Source organism: Eucyclogobius newberryi, unplaced genomic scaffold (genome assembly GCF_026437365.1).
Source record: "Eucyclogobius newberryi isolate DKJ021-1_F unplaced genomic scaffold, fEucNew1.0.hap1 SCAF_14, whole genome shotgun sequence".
Classification (NCBI taxonomy): Eukaryota; Metazoa; Chordata; class Actinopteri; order Gobiiformes; family Gobiidae; genus Eucyclogobius; species Eucyclogobius newberryi.
In genome coordinates, this window is record NW_027315768.1 from 22,802,791 (window position 1) to 22,824,517 (window position 21,727).

The 21,727-nt window shown below is 40.9% G+C and overlaps 1 protein-coding gene across 1 annotated transcript in view; it reads left to right on the forward strand.

Moving 5' to 3' along the window:
* Positions 1–19,750, forward strand: part of man1a2 (mannosidase, alpha, class 1A, member 2) — a 123,714-nt gene extending 103,964 nt beyond the window's left edge. The window contains exons 10-14 of the mRNA XM_072445029.1: positions 4,665–4,780; positions 5,479–5,698; positions 7,667–7,839; positions 16,386–16,501; positions 17,871–19,750. Coding sequence (XP_072301130.1) covers positions 4,665–4,780; positions 5,479–5,698; positions 7,667–7,839; positions 16,386–16,501; positions 17,871–18,006 — 761 coding nt within the window. The 3' untranslated portion in view covers positions 18,007–19,750. The remainder of the gene's footprint in view (positions 1–4,664; positions 4,781–5,478; positions 5,699–7,666; positions 7,840–16,385; positions 16,502–17,870) is intronic.
* The last annotated feature ends 1,977 nt before the right edge of the window (positions 19,751–21,727 follow it).

Consider the following 21,727-nt stretch of genomic DNA (forward strand, 5'->3'; position numbering starts at 1 on the left):
TCAGCGTACATAAGTATTGATGGCAAAATAAAAGCTGTCTAAACTATAAAGCCTATAATCCCTTTAAAGCAGGCATGTCCAAACTACAGCCTGGGGGCCAAATGCGGCCCTCAGACCAATTTTTGTTGGCCCTCCGGCTTCCTGCTAAGTTGGTCCAAACAGTACTTTTTATTGTAAAATTGGAAAAAAATTATTGACGTTTGCATTTTGACGTTATACCAACCTAATATTCATGTTCCGAGTCTTATTAAAAGGTGTGGAGGCGCATTGAAACTATATCAAATGCAAAATTTCCATTGATTCACTTTATCAAAGTTGGGGTTGTTTGTGGCCCCCTGCTCTGTGTAAGTTTCAAAATGCGGCCCTCTGTGAAAAAAGTTTGGACACCCCTGCTTTAAACGGACTGCATTTATTTATTTTGTTGAAATTTACAGAAAGACTATCATTAATCTATAGCATAGACATTTTCACCCCTCAGCTTCTCATCTGTTGCTCAACATTTAACAGTTTAAATTGCTGTGGAAAATTTCATTTGTGAACATCTGTAACTCTGAGTCAAACAGGGACATGCCACATTCACTTCAATACGCTTGGACAAAGACGAGCACTAAATGCACTCCGCAGACAACTTTTTGAGCACAAAATTAATGGCAAGCCATCAGCCAAAATCAAACTAATGCTCAAAGCTTTTCCCTGAATAATTACATTGAGATGTTTTTAATAACTTTAAATGTTAATTAGGGAGTGTGGGAGTACTCACGGTGCGCTTTAACCGTACAGAACAGTAGCCTATGGTACAAATAGAGTAAAATAAACAGTGTCTAAATGTGTGTAGGAGTGGAGACAGTAGTTAAGCCAAAGTAATGAGCAGCGCGGCTCAGCGCCTTAGTCCTAATGACATCCTCCTGTGAGTGACAGCCTTGTTATAGTAAAACCTCTCTCACTACAACAGCTCTCAGAAAACACCACCCACTCCTGGTTTAACCCGCTCACGGCCTCGTCACGAACCCGCTCACGGCCTCGTCACGAACCCACTCACGGCCTCGTCACGAACCCGCTCACGGCCTCGTCACGAACCCGAACCCGCTCACGGCCTCGCCACGCACCCGCTCACGGCCTCGCCACGAACCCGCTCACGGCCGTCACGAACCCGCTCACGGCCTCGTCACAAACCCCACACGGCCTCGTCACCAACCCGCTCACGGCCTCGTCACAAACCCCACACGGCCTCGTCACCAACCCGCTCACGGCCTCGTCACCAACCCGCTCACGGCCTCGTCACCAACCCGCTCACGGCCTCGTCACCAACCCGCTCACGGCCTCGTCACAAACCCCACACGGCCTCGTCACAAACCCCACACGGCCTCGTCACAAACCCCACACGGCCTCGTCACCAACCCGCTCACGGCCTCGTCACCAACCCGCTCACGGCCTCGCCACGAACCCGAACCCGCTCGCGGCCTCGCCACGAACCCGCTCGCGGCCTCGCCACGAACCCGCTCGCGGCCTCGCCACGAACCCGAACCCGCTCGCGGCCTCGCCACGAACCCGCTCACGGCCTCGCCACGAACCCGCTCACGGCCTCGTCACCAACCCGCTCACGCCCTCGTCACCAACCCGCTCACGGCCTCGTCACAAACCCCACACGGCCTCGTCACCAACCCGCTCACGGCCTCGTCACCAACCCGCTCACGGCCTCGCCACGAACCCGCTCACGGCCTCGCCACGAACCCGCTCACGGCCTCGTCACCAACCCGCTCACGGCCTCGTCACCAACCCGCTCACGGCCTCGTCACCAACCCGCTCACGGCCTCGTCACAAACCCCACACGGCCTCGTCACCAACCCGCTCACGGCCTCGTCACCAACCCGCTCACGGCCTCGTCACCAACCCGCTCACGGCCTCGTCACCAACCCCACACGGCCTCGTCACCAACCCGCTCACGGCCTCGTCACCAAACCGCTCACGGCCTCGTCACAAACCCCACACGGCCTCGTCACAAACCTGTAAACTACATCAGCTGAGAACGTCATTTGGATCTAATGCGTTTAGTTAAAAAATATCTTTAATAGTAATCTTGTTATATCCATGCAGAGTTACTGGTATTTAGTGAATTAACTGTGACATAACTAATAGATTGCTTATTTGTTTTTCTCTACAGTAGCTGGTTAGTAAGAAAAGTAAGAAGCATATCACAAACATAATAGAAAATCCAAAAATATAAATTAGCTTTCTATCTATTTAAGAATAAGTCTCTAATATCAAATGTTTTACGTGCCATATGACAATAAGTCTGTTAAAAATGTACAAAGTAGCCCATATGAAAAGGTTTGCATGCTTTCATCTTAGTCAGCCGCATTTAAGCACAAATAACCTCCTTGTTTCAAAAGTCCGTAACATCAAACTTGGCCAAGATTTAAAAACAATTCAAACTGAATTACAAAGGGAAAATCTTTTGTCTGTTTTGGAAGTGCGTTATGCCATGAAACTCAATAGCCGGCAGAGGCAGACATCGTTTGTTGTGATCTGGGCCGTGTGCGACCTTGACCTCCGTTTGATTCCGAGGCTTTTTGAAGTTTAGTGAGGACGCCTCCGTGTGCGCGCCCGCGTCTGAGACCGCGTTACTGCAGCCATTGTTTGAAGTCCAGCCCTGCCTTTGACTGACAGGCGATCCCGGCTCGACCCTGCGCTTTGATTGGCAGAGGAGCGCTGCGTGTGGGCGGGAGTGAAAACAAAGTGTGTGTAAGATAGAGGAAGAGGTGTAATGGACGATTGTATGATAAACTGAAACAAGCCAATGTTTCAAAATGACGCAGAGGCCTTTTTGTAGGATTGGTGTGTTTTCAGATGTGCAAAAGAGTGGTGAGAATCCAGGTCTGACGGTATTGTTGTTTACTAAATAATACATTTGAATTTGTTGCTTTTAAGATTGAAGGTTTCATGAAAGCTTTGTAATACAACAAAGACGGGATTGATTTATTTGTGGTCTCATTTATTCTTTGTAGCATTTCAAACCACGTAAACCTTTTGCACTTGATTTACATTTTTTGTTCTTGTTTAAAAGGACCCAAAATAAAATGGAAATGAAATGCCAGGCAGTGCTTTCATACCTCGTTTGACTTGGCAAAGGTACAACAGCAATGTTCAAAGGCCGGTGCTCTAAGTTTTACTTCTTTACTTCTGTCTGCCAACTGTTTCATGCATGGAAAATTATTAATGCATTCACGTAATTGCTCTATGCAATTAATACCAGCTTTAAATGAGCTTTGAGCCACAAAAAGAGGCATATTTCTGACAACAGTCTGGCAGAGCAGCAGACACTACAGGGTTATTTCCCCAGGTTAAAATGAGAGTATACAACATTTCCCATTTGTGTCGGTGACTGTCAATTAAAGCAAATATCCTCAGAGAAAAGGTTTAAAGCGCTAAAGCTGTTAATGCTGCATGAACACAGGTGATAATACGTCTCCAAAGTGACAATGTGAAAGCAATGCAACTTTCAATACAATAATTTTCAAATGGAATGTACCATTCTGCTATACTACTACTAATACTGCTGTACTACTACTAATACTGCTGTACTAGCGTTAGGTTTATGTAGTTCTATATCACATCACCTTATATAGGTACTACTGCCGTCTTGTAAACATTTAAATTCACACACACACACTAGATGCATTTATTTTCCTAAACTTGATGTTCATAGCTTGTGCATATTTAAGTGTCTGGTCACATCTTATTTTAGTAAATATATATTTCAGGCCCACACTTTGCCCTTTGTAATATCTCCAAGGTTGTTTGCAAGGTTTCTGCTCCCTGCGACATGAGATGAATAATGCATGACTCCCTCGTCCCTCCTTCCTCTCGAGTGTCCCTTCCTTTACCTACCTACATGTTAATCAGATCCAGAAAGGGATCTCCTCAGATCAAACATGAAGCTTATGCCCGGACTCTCAATGTGGTTCAATGGAGCAAAGGATGTTTTAGGCTGCAGAGGGACAACTGTGTCAGTCCTGGGAGGGGAGCAGCTGAAAATATACACTGTATTTGACATATTTTGCAAGCAGTGTACTAAATATGTGACTTAAGCTTCTGCTTAGCGAAGTCTGAATTGCTCGTCTTCATTACTGCTGTATAGGGAGTATATTCATTGAGTTGTTTGCATCTTCAATGTTGATGACATCTGCACTCCCCAGTATATTGTGGTATTGCTATTGCTACAATCTCAGATGTCACAAACAACTTTTTTATCTATATTGATTAAATGTTACCGCCTCAAGGGATATAGAATGCCTACATCACTTAGACTTGTTCCCAAAATGAACTGAACTGGCTTTAAAATTGAGATCAAGTGAGCTGAAAGGTTCCTCTGGTGGATAAAATGAATATTTTCTTCAGAGAGAGTTGGCAGCACTCCATCCTCTCTGTAGGATATTCAGCAAATGAGGACAGCTCTGAAAGCTGTGTAAACTTCTATGAGGATGAATTGGGGACATTGAAATGTGCACGCACAGGAGAAGCATAAACATGCACTTTAGTGCCAGTGTAGCGTAGGTGAACAGGAAAATAAGTGGTACCAGCTGTGGGCTGAGACGTGTCATTTTCTCTTCTATTCCGCCTCGTTGTGATATACACCCAAGTTTAACAGCACTTTCTTCTTTCAGATCACACTTCGGTTGGAGGACTTGGAGACAGTTTTTATGAGTACTTGCTTAAGGCATGGCTCATGTCAGACAAAACTGATACAGAAGCTCGCAAGACGTACGATGATGCTATAGAGGTATGACGCATGTTTACCTGGACCTCACTTTGTCATTTATGACACCTTGACATGTCAAAATAGAGCAAATTGCAGTCGGGGTTTGACACTACTAGTTCAACATGTCATGAGTTTAGTAGTTTTTGTCATTTTCATGTCAAACATGAGATGAAAATTGCATGCTCCGAGCATTTTAAACAACATAAAATGCCGTGAGCTCATTGGATACATCGGCGTTCCCCTATCCATTTTTCTCATGAGGAACCGTCTTAAACATAAGACTTTCTTCAGGGATCGAGGGGCAGGGTGCATTTAGTTTAATGCTATTTATAGTACATGAGTTCAAAATGTGAATACTTAATAACACAGCTCGTTTGAGATTCAGTATAATGGATTCATTTTCACTTGTGTTCACACCCCAAAGCGCCTTCATAGATGAGCCACTGAAGAAAGCAGATGGTCTAAAGCTGATGGCTTGTTGGGATTGAGAAGTATGACCAGATGTTACCGGGCAAATTTGTGATGGATTTAGCAGTACTTTCTTCACTGCAGTTCCATCCATTTCATAATTTCTCATTCTCCTCAACAAACCTCATGCATTCAACACACACTGAGCTCAATATGAATTCCATAAACAACTTAATTACCTGCCATCTATCTACCTCCATGTAAATCTCCCATTACCATTCATGGACACTTCAACAAATGCTTTTCCACAGGCCATTGAGCGCCACCTCATACGCAAATCCAACGGGGGCCTGACGTTCGTTGGGGAGTGGAAGAACGGGCACCTGGAGCGGAAGATGGGCCACCTGGCATGCTTCGCAGGAGGGATGCTCGCTCTGGGCGCTGACGGCTCTCCGGATGACAAGGCCGGACACTACCTGCAGCTGGGGGCCGAGATCGCACACACCTGCCACGAGTCGTACGACAGGACGGGTAAGTGGCAACACACAGGCAAACGTTTGGTGTATGTTCTGATGGATGTTCTGATGAACTCTACATCACTAAAACTGAGAAGTATCGGCGACTTTGACAAAATGGAGGGCATGCGGAAGGCGGCTGTTGGCCTTTAGTTGTTTAGTTGGTTGTTTATTTTATTGGGATTAAAAGGATTTATAGGGATCACAACAGAGAATAGAAGGCTTTGCAGTGAGTTCATTTGAGAGTTGAGAGTTAGTTTAATCTGTCCATTTACAGACAAATACACTGTTTACTAGTATTTTTCTATATAAATAATTGTAATTGTGGGAACTCATTTACAATCTTTTGGTCGTTTCAGTGCAGTTTAGGTCAGATATTGGGGTCTTTTCTAGAGATACTTATGTGTTTTATCGAAAAAGAATGTCTTTGGTTGACTACAGCCCTAATGCAGACTGTCACAAAAACAAGTGCTGGGTGAAGTGGTAACTTAAATGAAAGGGAAGGGTTATCTTTCCGTTTATCCTGGTTTGTAACTAGGTTAAGGTGAACCGCACCTAGAATGTATCAGATAGTGGTGGGTGATGAGCCAAAAAATGTATCAGTCATGATTTCCTCAGAGCAAGATTACGATTAAAATGATATCACAATTAATCTTTGTATCACCTTTTTAAAGAAGACAACAAGTCACTCACTCAGAGCCTTACAGAGTGTTTGTGTTTGCTCGCCACCTGTTGGTCTCATGTTGCATTACCACAGGTTTTTATACAGTTGCATATTTTCTATTCAGTTGTAGTTTTTCTTGCTAACAATAATGATATAATACATTGGAAACATGGATTCACACTGTGATTTGCCTGTCTGCTCAGAGATACATACGTTTAAAGCTCTTCTGTAGGTGCACGCAACAGAAAAGTTATTGTGCACCTTTAAAGTGAAGGTGGGACACTGATTAGGTCTAAACAATATTTTCAATCTAATATTTATTGTCTTGCTTATAAAATGGCGCTGCCTGTGGTTGAGTGGCAACGCAATCATCAGTATCGAAGAAGACCTTTGAAAAACATTAACCTGGAAATGTTCTTCTCGGGAATCAATACAAACAAAGACTGACTCGTCGTGGTCCTCCATCAAGATTGTGCGGGTTTTCAAAGCACGGGGCTTCTCAGGACGAAGAAAACCGGGTGCCATGGAAACAAATGAAGATGAATAGAGTTTATAGCAACGGGGAGTCCGATCGCAGTAGGATACCGGTTTAAAGCTGACCGGTCTGCGTCGTAATGAGCGAATATTCACTAATGCAGTTCAACACATTACAGGCGGCTCATACGTGGGAGCTTTAGCACCATTTCACAGCGAATGTAAATCACTTTTAATTGTGTGAAAAACCTCTGTGGAGATGACGGCATATCAGAATTTGCATCATGTTGAAGGCTTTGCTTGAGAACATTGAAGTATGTACCATTCCTACATACATTTACAAGAGGAGGAAGGAAGTGTTATTTGGGACTGAAAAAGGCAGAGAACCATTATGTGAATTTTTGACCCTGCGCTAACATTGTTCCCTCATCAAAACAATACTTGCTGTTGTATTTAGCTTCATTCACGCTACTTTTAGGAATTCCACTGTGTGCTTTCTATAGATTTTTCCTTTTTATTTCTAAAACTGTTCTGTTTAAAGGCCAATAACAATACAAAAAATGCATAATATTTCACCTTTTAACACCACTACACCACCGTCCAGCACAATGTTTAGACATGTTCATGATTCAAACAAATTCTTAACAGCAAGAGTCTGTCATAATACAACAACAGGAGTGTAAAGGGAAGGTTAAGCGTCCATAACAAAACATTTACGTTGCACCATGGGAAGTATACTTAGATTAATGGATGACTGCCAATGAAAGCTCTTGCCATTTCCTTGTATTCCACGTCTCGTCTTCCAGATCTCTCAATGACCTTTCAATATTTTCCCTCCCCACACAGTATTGAAGCTGGGTCCCGAGGCCTTTAAATTCGACAGCGGTCTGGAGGCGGTGGCGGTGCGTCAGAATGAGAAGTACTACATCCTGCGCCCCGAGGTGATCGAGACCTACTGGTACATGTGGAGGTTCACCCACGACCCCAAGTACCGGCAGTGGGGCTGGGAGGCCGCTCAGGTGAGACGCAGACATTCGGCAAACGGAGAGGTAGTGTCGGCCTTTGTTAAGGTCAAAGTCCCGATAACGTTCATTCAGGAATTAGCGTAAGGAATTTATTTTAATCAGTCTCAATTTGAAGGACGTGAGTAGTAGTTGTTGTTGTTTTTTCATCAATGTGGGGTTGTGTTATCATACAGGGGTTTGGAAGCAGTTTATTATAGTCAAGAGCCTGTATTGACCACACATTTTCCTCTCCAATTAGTAGTCCTAGCAAAAATAAAATTGTGCATACTTGCGGGAAATGATCTTGTGAGTGTTTTCTGGACTATAAGTCGCACTGGAGTATAAGTCGCACTGGAGTATAAGTCGCACCAGCCAAAAAATGCATAATAGAGAAGAAAAAAACATATAAGTTGCACTGGAGTATGAAATGCGGTTGCAAGTGTGAAAATAACAAATAATATCACATATAAGTCACTCCGGAGTATAAGTACCCCGGCCAAAACTATGAAAAAAGGTGCGACTTATAATCCGGAAAGTACAGTAGATGTTTTTCCCATGTGTTTACATTTGCTATGGACAAAAACAGTGGATACCTTTGCCGAGTTACACCTCTTAAAACGTTGTAGTTCCAAAAAGCAGGACTATAAGGACAGCCAAAAATATGAAATTAAATAAATACAAAATTGTGAATGAATCGATACATTTTTATGATCAATTCTATCACAGTCTCGTTCTCATGGACCCGATCTGGTGTTGTGTCTCGTCTCATCCCTACGAATTAGTGAAAGACTGCCAACAATATCCCAGAAAAAGTCTTAAAAAGCATTTCGGAAAATAGCAGAACTTAAAAGTTTTGGATTTGCTGCGGACCGTTGTGCTTTCCAAACTCACTACGTCAAGAGCATTTGTTTTGTGCAATTGAGTGAACACTTCTGCAACGGTGCAGACCTTGTTTGAAGGACCATTACCTTTTCATATTGTGTGAGTCGTGAAGAGCAATATTTGAATGCCGGACAATTCAGTTTGGCATCAGGTGACACATTAAAAGCACTTTGAAAAATCGATTCTATAAGTGTGCACTGGACGAGGATTGTATTTATGTGAATGGGGCCAGATTCAATATAGAGTCAGCAGAGAAGAGTTTAGTTAAAGTTCAGATCCAGTTTCATACTTCTTGGAAAATACAATACATTCACTTAAGCTTGAGTTGCCCGTGGATTTAGCTTCTTGTAATAAATGAAACTTGACCTGTTCTTTACAGTGTGTGGATGTGTTTGGCTTGAACTGTCCAGAGGAGTCTACGTCTGTGAGGCGTGAAAAGAGCCAAATCTATTACAAGGAGATATTTATCAAAGCAGGAGTTAGTGCATTAGCTGCATCATGGTATCATTAAAGAAAGGGACATAAGATAATATACAGTTACCAGCCCTCAGTATCTTGTATTTACTTTTTCTTAGTCAAATATGTAACGTCTACAGAAATGTCTAGTTACAACAGTTACAAAGATAAACACAACGTCATCTTTTGGTAATTTATATCTGCTGTGATCCAAAACAAATGTGGAATTATTGGTTTATTCAGGACTGTTGGCTTTGCCGCTGTTTATTTAGAATTTGGTTACAACAATAATAAATGGGAATATCTCATGTTTTTAAAAGTTGGTTCTTGAGCTGTACGTTTCCTTTTTAGTAATTAATTTATAGTATTCTGTAATGTAATAATATGAAATAAAATAATCAGAGTTGTAATCAATCAATCAAATGTTTATAGAGCACAATTAGTACAAAGCGCAATTCAAAGTGCTTTACCATGTTAAGATAAGATATTCCTTTATTGTCCCACATGGGGAAATTTCATTGTTGCAACGCAGGTAGATACAGAGGAAAAGAACAGATCACTTATAGGAAGTTTGAAAAACACTCTCAATAGAAGAACTCTTATAAACAAATAGATCATTAAATGGAATGTTAAATACATTATTTTAAATGGAATACTTTTAGAAGAATAAATCAGTAGTTTTACAAAGGGACCAACACGCTTTCAGGGGTTTCAGTCAGATGACTTTTCTTCTTTCAAAAGATAAAATATTTTCTTTTGAGTAGTTAATTGCTATGGCCCTGGTGCCAACATTTCATCACTGTGAACTGTGATGATTAGTCACGATTATTAATTAAGATGAATTTCCTTTCATCGTCTACTGTTCCTTAGTTTTATTAAATTAAACTTTCTTAATGAAAAATGTAATTTAGTGACATTTACAGCAAAAACTTAACTGCTATATTTAGGTTTGCTTTTTTACAGCTTTGGTTAAATTGAAATAACATGAAATTCTTAAATCTAAAATTCCCTCGATGTATATTTTTTTTCGTCTTTAAGATTACATTGACCTGAATAATCCCTGTTATTTATGAACAAAATAAATCTTGCTTGTCCCTATATGAAACTGTTTTGTTTGGAAAGCCTCTGTTTTGTGCACAATTGTGTTCGTAATGCCACAGGTAAACGCTTCCGCGAATAAGCAATTTGTTCAGGAAATCCTATCCTCAAGACGGCCCCTCTCTTCTGACAGCGGATTAAACCTCAATCAGTTTCTTTTTTTTGTCTGTCATCTTCACCCTCTCCCTTCATCTTCCTTTCCGCCGTCAGTCTTCACGTCACCTTGCCGTGTGCGTCTCGGCGGTGCGGCTCTCATGGCTTTGTGTTTGCGAGTGGGAGCGCGCGCGCGTCCTGTGCTCGCGGGCTGAACGCCGCCACTGCGTTTGACAAGTCTGTTTATGCGGCGCCATTGTACACAACGCGAGTGACACCAAAGAGACGCACCGTGCAAAGGAGATTCACGCATTTATGTCGCAGTGAAATCGTATATGCACCAATTTGAATATGAAGACGATGGGGTTTTGATCTATAGCTGACATTAAGTTTTATATTGTAATTAAAGGTCCTAGTTCCGATAGTGTATTTCTCATTTCCATTCACCTGTTCCCTAGCGCCGCTGAAACCATTAACCGGGTAATCATGATGGAAGTCATCCGCCGAATGTTAATGTGGATAGTTTCGAAGCTGGTTCATTCATAAATACTTCTCTTACTCTTAACAGTTCTTTGATTCGACCTGTCACAGCTGGTTAAACCTTTGCTGAGAGTAAATATTAGTGATTACATTAAAAGTAGTGACACCAACATGGACCTTATAGTTCAAGGTTAATGTATAATCTTACTCATCACAGTGGGGGAAATAAGCACTGCCTGAATCTATGCAAAGTTCAGTTTATATCTTGACTTTGTTTTGAGTAAACTCCCAGCACTAGGCGTAGACTGGGTCAACAACTGTTACATCATTCGTAATATCACAATGACGTGGTTCAGTTCTTAATCTGTATTACGCTTGTTATGTTCGTTGATAATCTTGTTTTTGCTGCAGCACTGCCTTTTGGAACTGCAGCTTCTAAACAAGTGTAGGAGCAGCGTCATGACAGTTTTATCTCATGCGATCTTGTTTTACGAGTATATATCGCGTCGTTAATGTCTGGTTATTCGCGCTGTATCGGTGCATCTCTCGCTCTTCCTTGCCCTGCACCCACACAGTCTAGTAAATGTATATCTTGTTTTGAATATTCCCGTAATATCCCTTATAGCGCCTCTTTAGCGCAGTTTACCGTCTTGTAGAGCTAGACACGGGCCATTACCTTGCCTCAGTTTTAATGTTGTTTTTCTCATTTCCTAATTGGGCTTCTGTGTGTGGCACCTGAGCCGGTCTATAATTATCCCCTCGCTCACACTTTCAAGTACCTGCCTTCAGCGCTGCTCTGTAACATACGCAAGTCGTCGGAGTTGTAACACTTGAAAATTTAAATTCGAAGTGTGTTTTGGACATGAAGAATGTTTGTACTCATTCTCATCACGTGCAGCTACACAAATGTTGGATGCTGTGTATTTTGGAGTTCTTTTCCAGCCTTCGATTTCGGAGTAATTAAAAAACTAGGATCTTTGCATATCATAAATGGCCATAAAAAGTCCTCATAAAGCTAAACGGAAAACTGAAACTTATTAATTACATTTCAAGATTCAGCTTTAAGGTAGTACTTGGGTGTGAGTAGGAATCAATATTAACTTTCCCTGTATTAAAGACAAAAAACACTTAATCCTAACTGTTTTTATAAGAACCTGTGTTGTCGCAATACTGACATTTTAAAAATGATTTCGATACAAGGTAAAAGGCTTGATACTTTATACCAATTTCAATACCATGAAGATTATTTAAAAAACGTTTTATGTATTTAATAGAATTTTCCTGGAAACACAAAATAATAGTAATTTCTCAATGTGGTATTATACTGGTTCTAATAAAGGATAAGGCCTCTAAATCTATTCCGAGAAGGTCCCATATTCCAATTTGTTTTTGTTTTTGAGTATTGAATTTAGTTTCTAGTTTCTATACTTTTTTATAATTCTTGTTTCATTTTTGTTTATTTAGTATTTATTTACTTTTTGGATAAAAAATAAATAAAGTATAAACATAGATGGAACATAGAACAACACAGAACACAACATGACCAGAGATATACCAAATATATACTATAGAGATATACTAAACATCAACATGACACATTTTACAATTCTAGAACTACATTTGTTGATGAACCAAAACCTCCTTCATACATACCATTTTAAGTATATACATGTACAGTTACTCCTGCATAGATGTCGCCGTGCACGTTCAGATGGACCACGCTGCTTTTTACTTGTCTTTGTGTGTCTGTCAGAGCAGAGCAGCATCGTGTCCACATCGTATGGTCATCCCGGTCAGTCAGGCAGCTTCAGGTCACACTTTTCCATGTCGCTTCTCACCACGGCCATTGTCACAGCCCGTGTTCCATACGTCATGTGCGCCTCCTCATTGTGTGAAGGTGAGGCCAGCGGCTCAGTGTGAGGTGTGACTGTCCAACTCTGCTCCGGCTTAGTGGTGGGCTGATGTATTGAGCTCAGATGAATTAGTTGGCACTGTAATGGCTCGACGTACAAATGGTAAACGTCATTTCTTCAAACACCCATCAGACCAAACGTATGGAAATGCTTTAGATTGCATGCATTTATAGTGAAAGTCAATATGCGGCGGTATAATGCAGCCTGAATTAGTCCTGTTCCCTGTCATAGTCCTCATTGTGAATCTATAGCTACAGTAATGGGCTACTGCAGTGTCACACCTGCATTTTTAATAAGTTCACAGTTTTATTGAGTGTAAGAGGTAACTTTAGCCTCCTGGGTTCTACTGTTTGTTGTAATTTGTCCTCGTCACCAGCCGCTCTAGAGCCAACACTCAGCGCTTCCTGACAACAAACAACGGCAGGATTAAACCCGAACATACAATATCATGGGTCAGTAAGGTGCAGAGAATTGAAAGTTGATTAAAGTGGGACTAAAACCCTAAAGTACAGCTACATGGAGCTGTTAAACTGGACAGTACCTGCAGGAGTAAATATCTGTGGGTCTGCAGTTATGGGAACTATGGCGGTCAACTCCTCTTTCACATCAACTCTTTTAGTTGGTTTACTGACGTTTGGAAAGGTGGAACTAGAAAATAGACAAATCATAAAATTGCAATATGCCTATTACAAAGCATATAAAACAAGTCCTCACACTGAGCATCCTGGCTCCAGGTGCTTAAAGTACTGCTCAGTACACATGTAATACGTGTATTACATTAAAAGAACTAGGGGCAAATTTAACCCTGGCTTACAAATAGTATTGTGAGTCAAATAGTTGAACATGTGCAAAATACATACCGGCGATGCAAGCTAAAGAAAGACACTTGCGGTGTCAGAAGGCAGCCAAAGCCGCGTGCTGCCGTGACTGCCGTTTTCATGATTTACTGTTTCTTCCATTCAATAAAGTTTGAAGTAAATTCAAAACATGTGCTCCGCCTGCAACACCAGAAGTGTCCACTAAATTAAAATGTAAACAAGTAAAACTTAATGAAATTAAAGACTGGGTAAAACATGCACTTTAAAGACTTTTCATGCCCAACAGAACAGGCATAAAAACTGTAAAGCCCCTGAAGCCAAGTGTGTAAAGAGGCCTCTTAATATTGTAGTGGCCACTGGAGGCAGCACATACTCCATTTATACACTTTTAGTCCACAAAGATGCAATTTAATCCAACATTTACACAAAATATTACTAGGAACAGTGGAAAATGCCATTAAAACACCATTTTCATGGTTTTATAGCAAAACGGGTGCTTTAGTCTCACATTAAACGAAGCTGGACCATTGTAAACCCCAGCAGAGGCACACGCACTACACTAGATTAATGCATTTACCACTGGCCTCTTCACATTGTCAAAGGACGAGTAGTTGGCTGTCTCTGATTGCTTTTATTACTTTTCCCCACATCCACGGGCTCATCATCAGTCATAGAAAATGCAGTTGCCATTTCATTTGGCTCTTTTTACATTTTATCTACAGTTTTCCCACCTTTTCTGTATCTCCTGCTTTGTATTCATCAAACGTTTATTTGAGAACGTACGCCTCGTAATGCCATCTTCCTTTGTCGGGCGTTAAACCTTGACACGTCATCTGTTGTCGTGGTAACACACCTCTTCGTGTTTTTCCAGGGTTCTGTGCTCGTTTCTACCACAGGCACAGTTCAGACTTCTGTCCCTCTGTTTCACATCCGAGCGCTTTGTTTGGGAAAAGCGCCTTAATCCACACGACACATCCGTGACTTCAGGACCATCATAAAGTGAAACGATCAGAGGTTTAAGCAGCTCGTGTATCTCCAGATAAACATGATTCTTCTTGACATGTTCGAAAACCCCTAAATCCATCCCGCAAACGCACTCAGAATGCATGTTGTGTTCTTTTAAACCGACTCCTTAAGCCAACACGTTTTGCTGCAGCACAACTAAAGATATTGAATTGAATGAAGATTATTCCGAGAAGAAACGTCACGGTTTAACAATTATTCACAGTTGCTTCTAGTTTGTGATCAGCTTCGTGAAATCATACTGAATAATGCATTGTTCAGTTAAAGTGACATTAACCGCAAGAGGAGGAAACACATCCTACAGTGACGTTCACCATTTCTTTTGTGTATTGAAAGCACTTAGTTTGCTTCTAAAATGCTCACGATTGCCGTTTACTAGTTCTTGCGATTGGATTAACCGAATAATCTTAAACATCGCGCTACATGATCCGTTTATTCATCTAGTGATTGAAATCCTTGCTCTCAAACGTACGCTTCTAAACAGGATCTAAAGTGTTACGTGGGGCCAGCGGAAAACATTGTATTTCCTCTCTAAATATTAATGAAACACACTTGCTCTGTTGTGTATACTGCCATTGAAGTTATTGCCTTCTAATTGCCTCATTACTGAGACGGCCCCGCCCACAGTATTAGCCAACATAACACAAACAAGTGTGTTACGGAGACGTTTTGGGTCGGGAAAGGACAAAATAAAATGTAAACAGCGAGGCAATGAGTCTTCTCTTTCTTACGGCCTGTGTTTGCAGTTTGTGTCTCCCCGGCACTTGCTCTAATCCGTCTCTAGCAAAGAACTTCATTATGGCACGCGTTTGTAAGCGTATTAAAATGGCGCCCCCCTCCCCCTAAAGTTGAACGTGCGTGTAGCTAGTTAGGCTCAAATGATAACGTTATAGCTTCTTTTATGTCCTTAAAAAAAAAAAGAGAGAGAGAGATTTATTAAGCCACTTGTGCTGGAATTTCACGCTGGGATTAGGAGTTTAACTGTGAGGAGCAGAGTTGTTGTCATAGTAACTCTGTAATCACTGGATCCACATCAAACGGCTAAATATGTGCTTCAGAAAGAGCTGCCATCATTCAAATGCAAAGATGTGATTGTTGGCAGTTGTAAGGACTTGACACGGCAGGACTGTGGAGCCAATCTCTAACAAATAATACCGTATTTTCTGGAGTATAAGTCGCACCAGAGTTTAAGTGGCACCAGCCAAAAAATGTATAATAGAGAAGAAAAAAACATATACACGTTGCACTTGAGTATGAAATGCAGTTGCAAGTGTGAAAATGACAAATAATATCACATATAAGTCGCTCCGGAGTATAAGTATATAAGTATAAGTCGCACCCCGGTCCAAACTATGAAAAAAGGTGCAACTTGTAGTCCGGAAAATACGGTAATACTGTTCGATATTTGTGGCTCATAAGTTTGGATATTTCTTGCAAAAACAGATTCATGAGGGCCATGAACACAAGCCTCAACACATTTGGACAGGACCAAACTGTTGTCCTGAATCAGTTTGTGCTCTTTGTACTCCACAATAATAATAATAATAATAATAATAATAATAATAATAACTTTTATTTATATAACGCTTTTCAGTGACCCAAAGACGCTGAACATAATAAAAAAGGGGGGTATTTACAGACAGGGGGGACAACACGTACAGAACACATTAATATACAGATAAAATGAACAAGACAGAAGAAGTAGAGAGAAAAAGATGGGGATGTAACAGGGGGTAGAAGTGTAGGCAATGGGGAACAGTGTTGTTGTGCCTGGTCTGACGTGTCCTCTGTGTTTCAGGCCATAGATAAGTACTGCCGTGTGAGTGGAGGCTTCTCTGGAGTGAAGGACGTCTACTCCTCCAATCCCACCTACGACGACGTGCAGCAGAGCTTCTTCTTGGCCGAGACTCTCAAGTACGACCCAGTCTTAATTGTTTGATTAATGCTCGCCACCCATAAAGCGTCACTTCATTTTGTGAATTGATTAATCCAGGGCTCTATTTAGATTAATTTGATCAATTGGAGGGTCGGTGATTTCAAAGAACGTGTCACTTAAAAGTAATGGCAGCAATAATTTGATTGGTGTTCAAATAAACGAGCATGAATGTCTCTCTGATGTACTTGAGGGGTTTTATAAAAGAATGACTTTGTATCATGACACATAATTAAACTATAAAACAGTGCAGAACTTTTCAAATCTCTCATTTAGGCTTTTTGTAACCAATGAATGATTTAGCACTTTTTGATTGGCTTGTACTTTTGAAATAATATACCAACTATCGATTGAACAAATATGATATTCACCTGCCTTTTCTTCTATTTTGGTGAGGACAAAAGCCACAATTCCCTCACAATAAGAAGCTTTGACCACAGCCGGATGCTGCGTTTACTCTTTAAGACATTTTGTCCCTCTAATAACAGACATAAAATAAACCAAATAAATTGACAGTGCAGTTGATTCATTAAAAGACATTTAAATGTGAAAGTGTCGGTGTAATCCCTCCCTTAAGTGTAACAGCTCGTATTAAAGCTCGTTTTGTCTTTACAAACTCAAACATCTACTTTGCCTCAAAATGCCTTCTGCATTTTCAAATGTTGAGCTGTTGTGTTTAAATATGGATGATTACATAAAGACATTTGCATTCACTGTCATTTCTGAAGTCACTTAGAGCCTCTTGCTGTGGCCTGGAGGGAGCAGTACACAGCCCTCGTCCTCCCCCTGCTGGTGGAAGAATGAACATGCCTGTACTTGACTATGTTGAGTTTAAAGGAAACACAAATAAACTACCAAGTCATTCCTTATAAACAAGATCTTAAAACACACATCCAAGTATACTTTAAATTAATAACTTTTTGTTTTTGTTGAAATTGACACCTCAAAGCCCAGATGCCAGTGAAATGTGTCTTTGGTATGAGTCGGTAAAGGTCAGCTGCCACAGACTTTGTGACATTTGAATGTCGGCTGTTACACAGACTCTGGTATCGCTGCTTTCTGAGGCACGTCTCAGAAGACCACAAGCTCAAGAAGCAGTGTTCTGCTCTTTAAAGGAGTCTCACCTTTTATCATTTAGTTTACATGCTTTTGAGATGTACTATTTATACCGACCTGAACCTGCCTGAGCTCTGCTTTATATAGTACTTCCCCAGGTTTTTGTCTTTTGTCTGTGTTTCTAACATCTCAAACTACCCTCTCACCCCGCCCTCTCACCCCGCCCTCTCGCCCCTTCCTCTCGACCCTCCCTCTCGCCCCTCCCTCTCGCCCCTCCCTCTCCTCTCTTCTTAGGTACCTTTACCTGTTGTTCTCCAATGATGACCTGTTGCCATTGGAGAGCTGGGTGTTCAACACTGAAGCCCACCCACTGCCTGTGCTGCACCTGGGCAACATCACTCTGCCGGGCAGCGAGCCGTCCCAGCGGTAGAGCCTCACACTGGACACGCCTCCTCAGACTGGAACTTACTTTGACTCTGTTTTAATTATTCAGACGGTGGCCGTAACCGACGGGAATCAAACTTTTTCCTCTGAAGGACTGGGCTCCAATCGCGGCGGCTTGAATTAGTTTTTTCTTATTTTGAGTTGATTTGACCAAACTTTGATGGCTCTATGAAGGATCTTTGACACTTTGACACTGTCCCACAGACGGATGGACGGACTGAGAAGTGGACTTGACAGGGTCTGTTTTTGGGTGTGGGTTTTCCTTTTCTCTGATCATGACTGGGACACAGGGTGAGACTGGACGTCCTCCGCCCCCCTCCAGCCCTGTCCCCGCTCCACCTCCCGTTAAACTCCACCTGAACTGAGCTGAAGGTCAGAGGACCTCCACGTCCCTCCTCAAACATCTCCCTCACGGTTCAACTTCTGCTGCTACTGGACTCTGCTCGTCACAGCTCTTCGACCACAGCTTTCTTTGTGCACACCTTTTCTTATCTTCCGTCCATTTTGTACATTCAGACCTATCATCGTTATCTTTGTGAGTGAATGTGAGCGCGAGAGAGTTAACTTAACTCTGCTGCAATGGTGCACTTTTTTCCGTCAAGAGTTTAGGGGTAGCACTTAAAATGAAGATCTAACGCTTGTTTCTTAGACATTTGGGGTGATTGTTATTCACCGGATGCGACGTTTGTGTTGTGTTAAATCATAACTGCCATGGGTTTTAACGCTCCCTTATCTTTCAAACGCTCGAGCTAAGCAGTCTAAAACAATATTTAACTTTATCAGAGTAAATATTTAACCAGGTCGTGAATGCCGTTCTATCTGTCGCTGACGACCGACCGAACACACAGAGCCAGAAGAAGATGGTGGAGTTTTTGCTTTAGGTTTCTTTTGCGCTTAGGTCTTTCTTTCAGTTCAAATATTTAAATTGGGCATCAGTTCCTCCCAGATGAATCATGCAGACGAGCCGGTGTGTAAGTGGACTGACTTTGCGCTTTGTCATTCATCTGTGACTGTGTCCGGTTCCGCGGTTTGACTACTAAAAGTTGAAGAGCAGGAAAAAGCACTAGAACTGACAAAGTTCTGTTTATTTCAAGCCTTATCGTTTAATGTGAAGCCAATACTGCGCTCAGTTATGTTCTTTACAACTGCATTATTGATTGTCTTTTGTTTGTTATGCTCATTTTGTTTTATAATTAATTGCTAAAATATCTTCACAAATGCCTTATGATTTTTGATTATTAAAGCTCCAAACATATCTTTGTGGCCAAATTTGTCCATTTCAAAAATATTTAGATGAATTCAGTCAAATATAATAAATTGGTGCAATATTTTATGAAGTGTCAGGTCAAAGCCAACAAATACACAAGACTTAACATTATTCACACATTTGATTGACAGACATTCATATTTCAAATCCATAATAAACACATGACGTCACATATTTGATCGTTTGTTTCGCACATCATCAACTAGAGCCCGCTGAAGTCACTTGAACATATTTAAACTCTTCTCCTGGTGTCCCATCATGCACCAGGACCGTCTTGATGCCCCGCCCCTTTCCGCCTACATCACTCTGACGTCATCCCGGGCCGACCCTGGGCCTCTGAGCGCGGAGGGTTTTGAAAAATGAGTGTTCTGTATTTGTATTTTTACTGAAGTGAAAAAAATAAATGAAAGTATCTGTAAATATGTTTAAAACTTAAACACAATAAATATGTAATTAAAAGTGACCCTGCTTTTGTGTCATTTTGTCATAGTGTCATCCAAATAAAATGTCATACAAATAAAATATGCCACAGTGACTCATGTGTTACTATAGCAACTTATTGTTTGATAAAAGAACAACGGAACATTTGGTAACGCTTTAAATTAAGGTTCCTTAACCCTGCATTAATAAGCACTTGTTATTTCTTTAAAAGCGTTATAAAGCATTTGAGCATTTATCAGTTAGTTTTTGTTTAATAAGCATCTTATTAAGGCTCTTATAAACGTGTACATGGATTTATTAACATGTTTTTAGTTAATGGGTTATTAACATATATAAGGCATCAACTAACTAGTGCTTAGTTTATGGCTGAGGGGCCTTTTTGTGCCACTGTCTCTAAAGACACTTCTCCAAATTAAAATATGAATGTATTTTACAATGTGCTACAGCTAAAGATTTTGCAATGCTGCTAAAATATTTTTATGTAAATAAATGCTCAAAATACACTGCAAAAGTTGACTGTTTTTGACACATGCAGCCTTTTATGAACAGGCCATGGCTCATGTTCCCTCACTGAGCTGCAGAGGCTGCACTAGCACTGATTCAAGAGAGGTGCAGGTGCTGGGCTTTAGGTAGTGACCATTCAGATCAGAGAGAGGAGGATTTAGAACTGGAAACTCAAATGAGACTCGTGTGAGGCTCATTCTGCTTTCAGATTGATAATCGTCTTGTGAACCAGAACACCAATGACACAAACAACTCGTCCTTCATGTTCAATGTTTTAATATATAATAATAAATAAATTAAAGCTACAATGTTATCAGTAAACACTATATCTGATTTGAACATGGTTACCTTGTATCTGGAGAGAGAGAGAAGTCGTGTTTATAACATTTGAACAGAAACATCATTCATTATTCATCCATTGATTCGTTAATGGAGTTGCAAATGGAGCTATTTTGTATATTTCTTTAGTCTGGAGTTTGTGACCTGAAACTATGAACTCAAGCCAGTCTTGTCCTGAACAGTTTCAGGGTTAGAAAAGTCAGACAACCATCCATGTTCATTCACCAAGTATTTAGATTTGCTCATTTAAATTCTACTTTGGACTGTAATTAATAACTGGAATGCATAATTTAACATTTTCAAGTCATAATAAGTCATTTTTAGGCAAAATAACATTACATTTCAACCTTAATTGCAAACAATGAATTGTTACAAGTAATATATTTATGTTTTGGGACTTGGAGGTTAATTCATTCAAGTCTTTTACAAATAGGTGCAATACATGTAGAAAATAAGCATCAACGTTGTACCTTTGAATAAATATGTTAGTGTGTCGTTCTGGGCACCTGGTGATATGAATATGGATCGACTGAAGCTGCCTGCATCCTCAGAGGAGACTCAGGGGGCTCCACAATCATGTAGTCCACATAGTTTCCACCAGGAGGAGACGAGCTGGACTTGTGGTGATGAGGGTTCTGCTGTTTGGATCTGAAAATGAGAAATATCTGTTTTAATAAGCAGGTAAAATACAGGTTTACATAGGAATAAGTTGCTCTGGCCAAAAAGGTTAATATGGCATGTTTATGGACCCAATCTCTAACCAAAGAGATCTGATTCAGCATTTGTGGGCTACAATTACAACATCACATTTGAGAAGAGCACAAATTAACTACTTATTGGTTGAATACTCTGGGTACTTACCGGAGATGAGGCTGACTTTGATTCTGATTTGATTCTTTGTTGGTGAATTGTTCTGCAGACTCAGGACAACAGATGCTTTGACACACATTTCTAACAATCACAATTTGTCCCTCAAATCTGTGAGTTCAGGTTAAGGTTCTCCAAGTTCCCCACGTTTTGTCGCATCACGTCACCATAATCTTAAAGAAATTGTATTGTCGTTTTTTGTGAACGAACAAACCAAAGTGGCAATAAAACAAAATTACTATTAATATGATTTCCAGATATTTAAAAGAACAAAAAGTGCCGCGTGCAA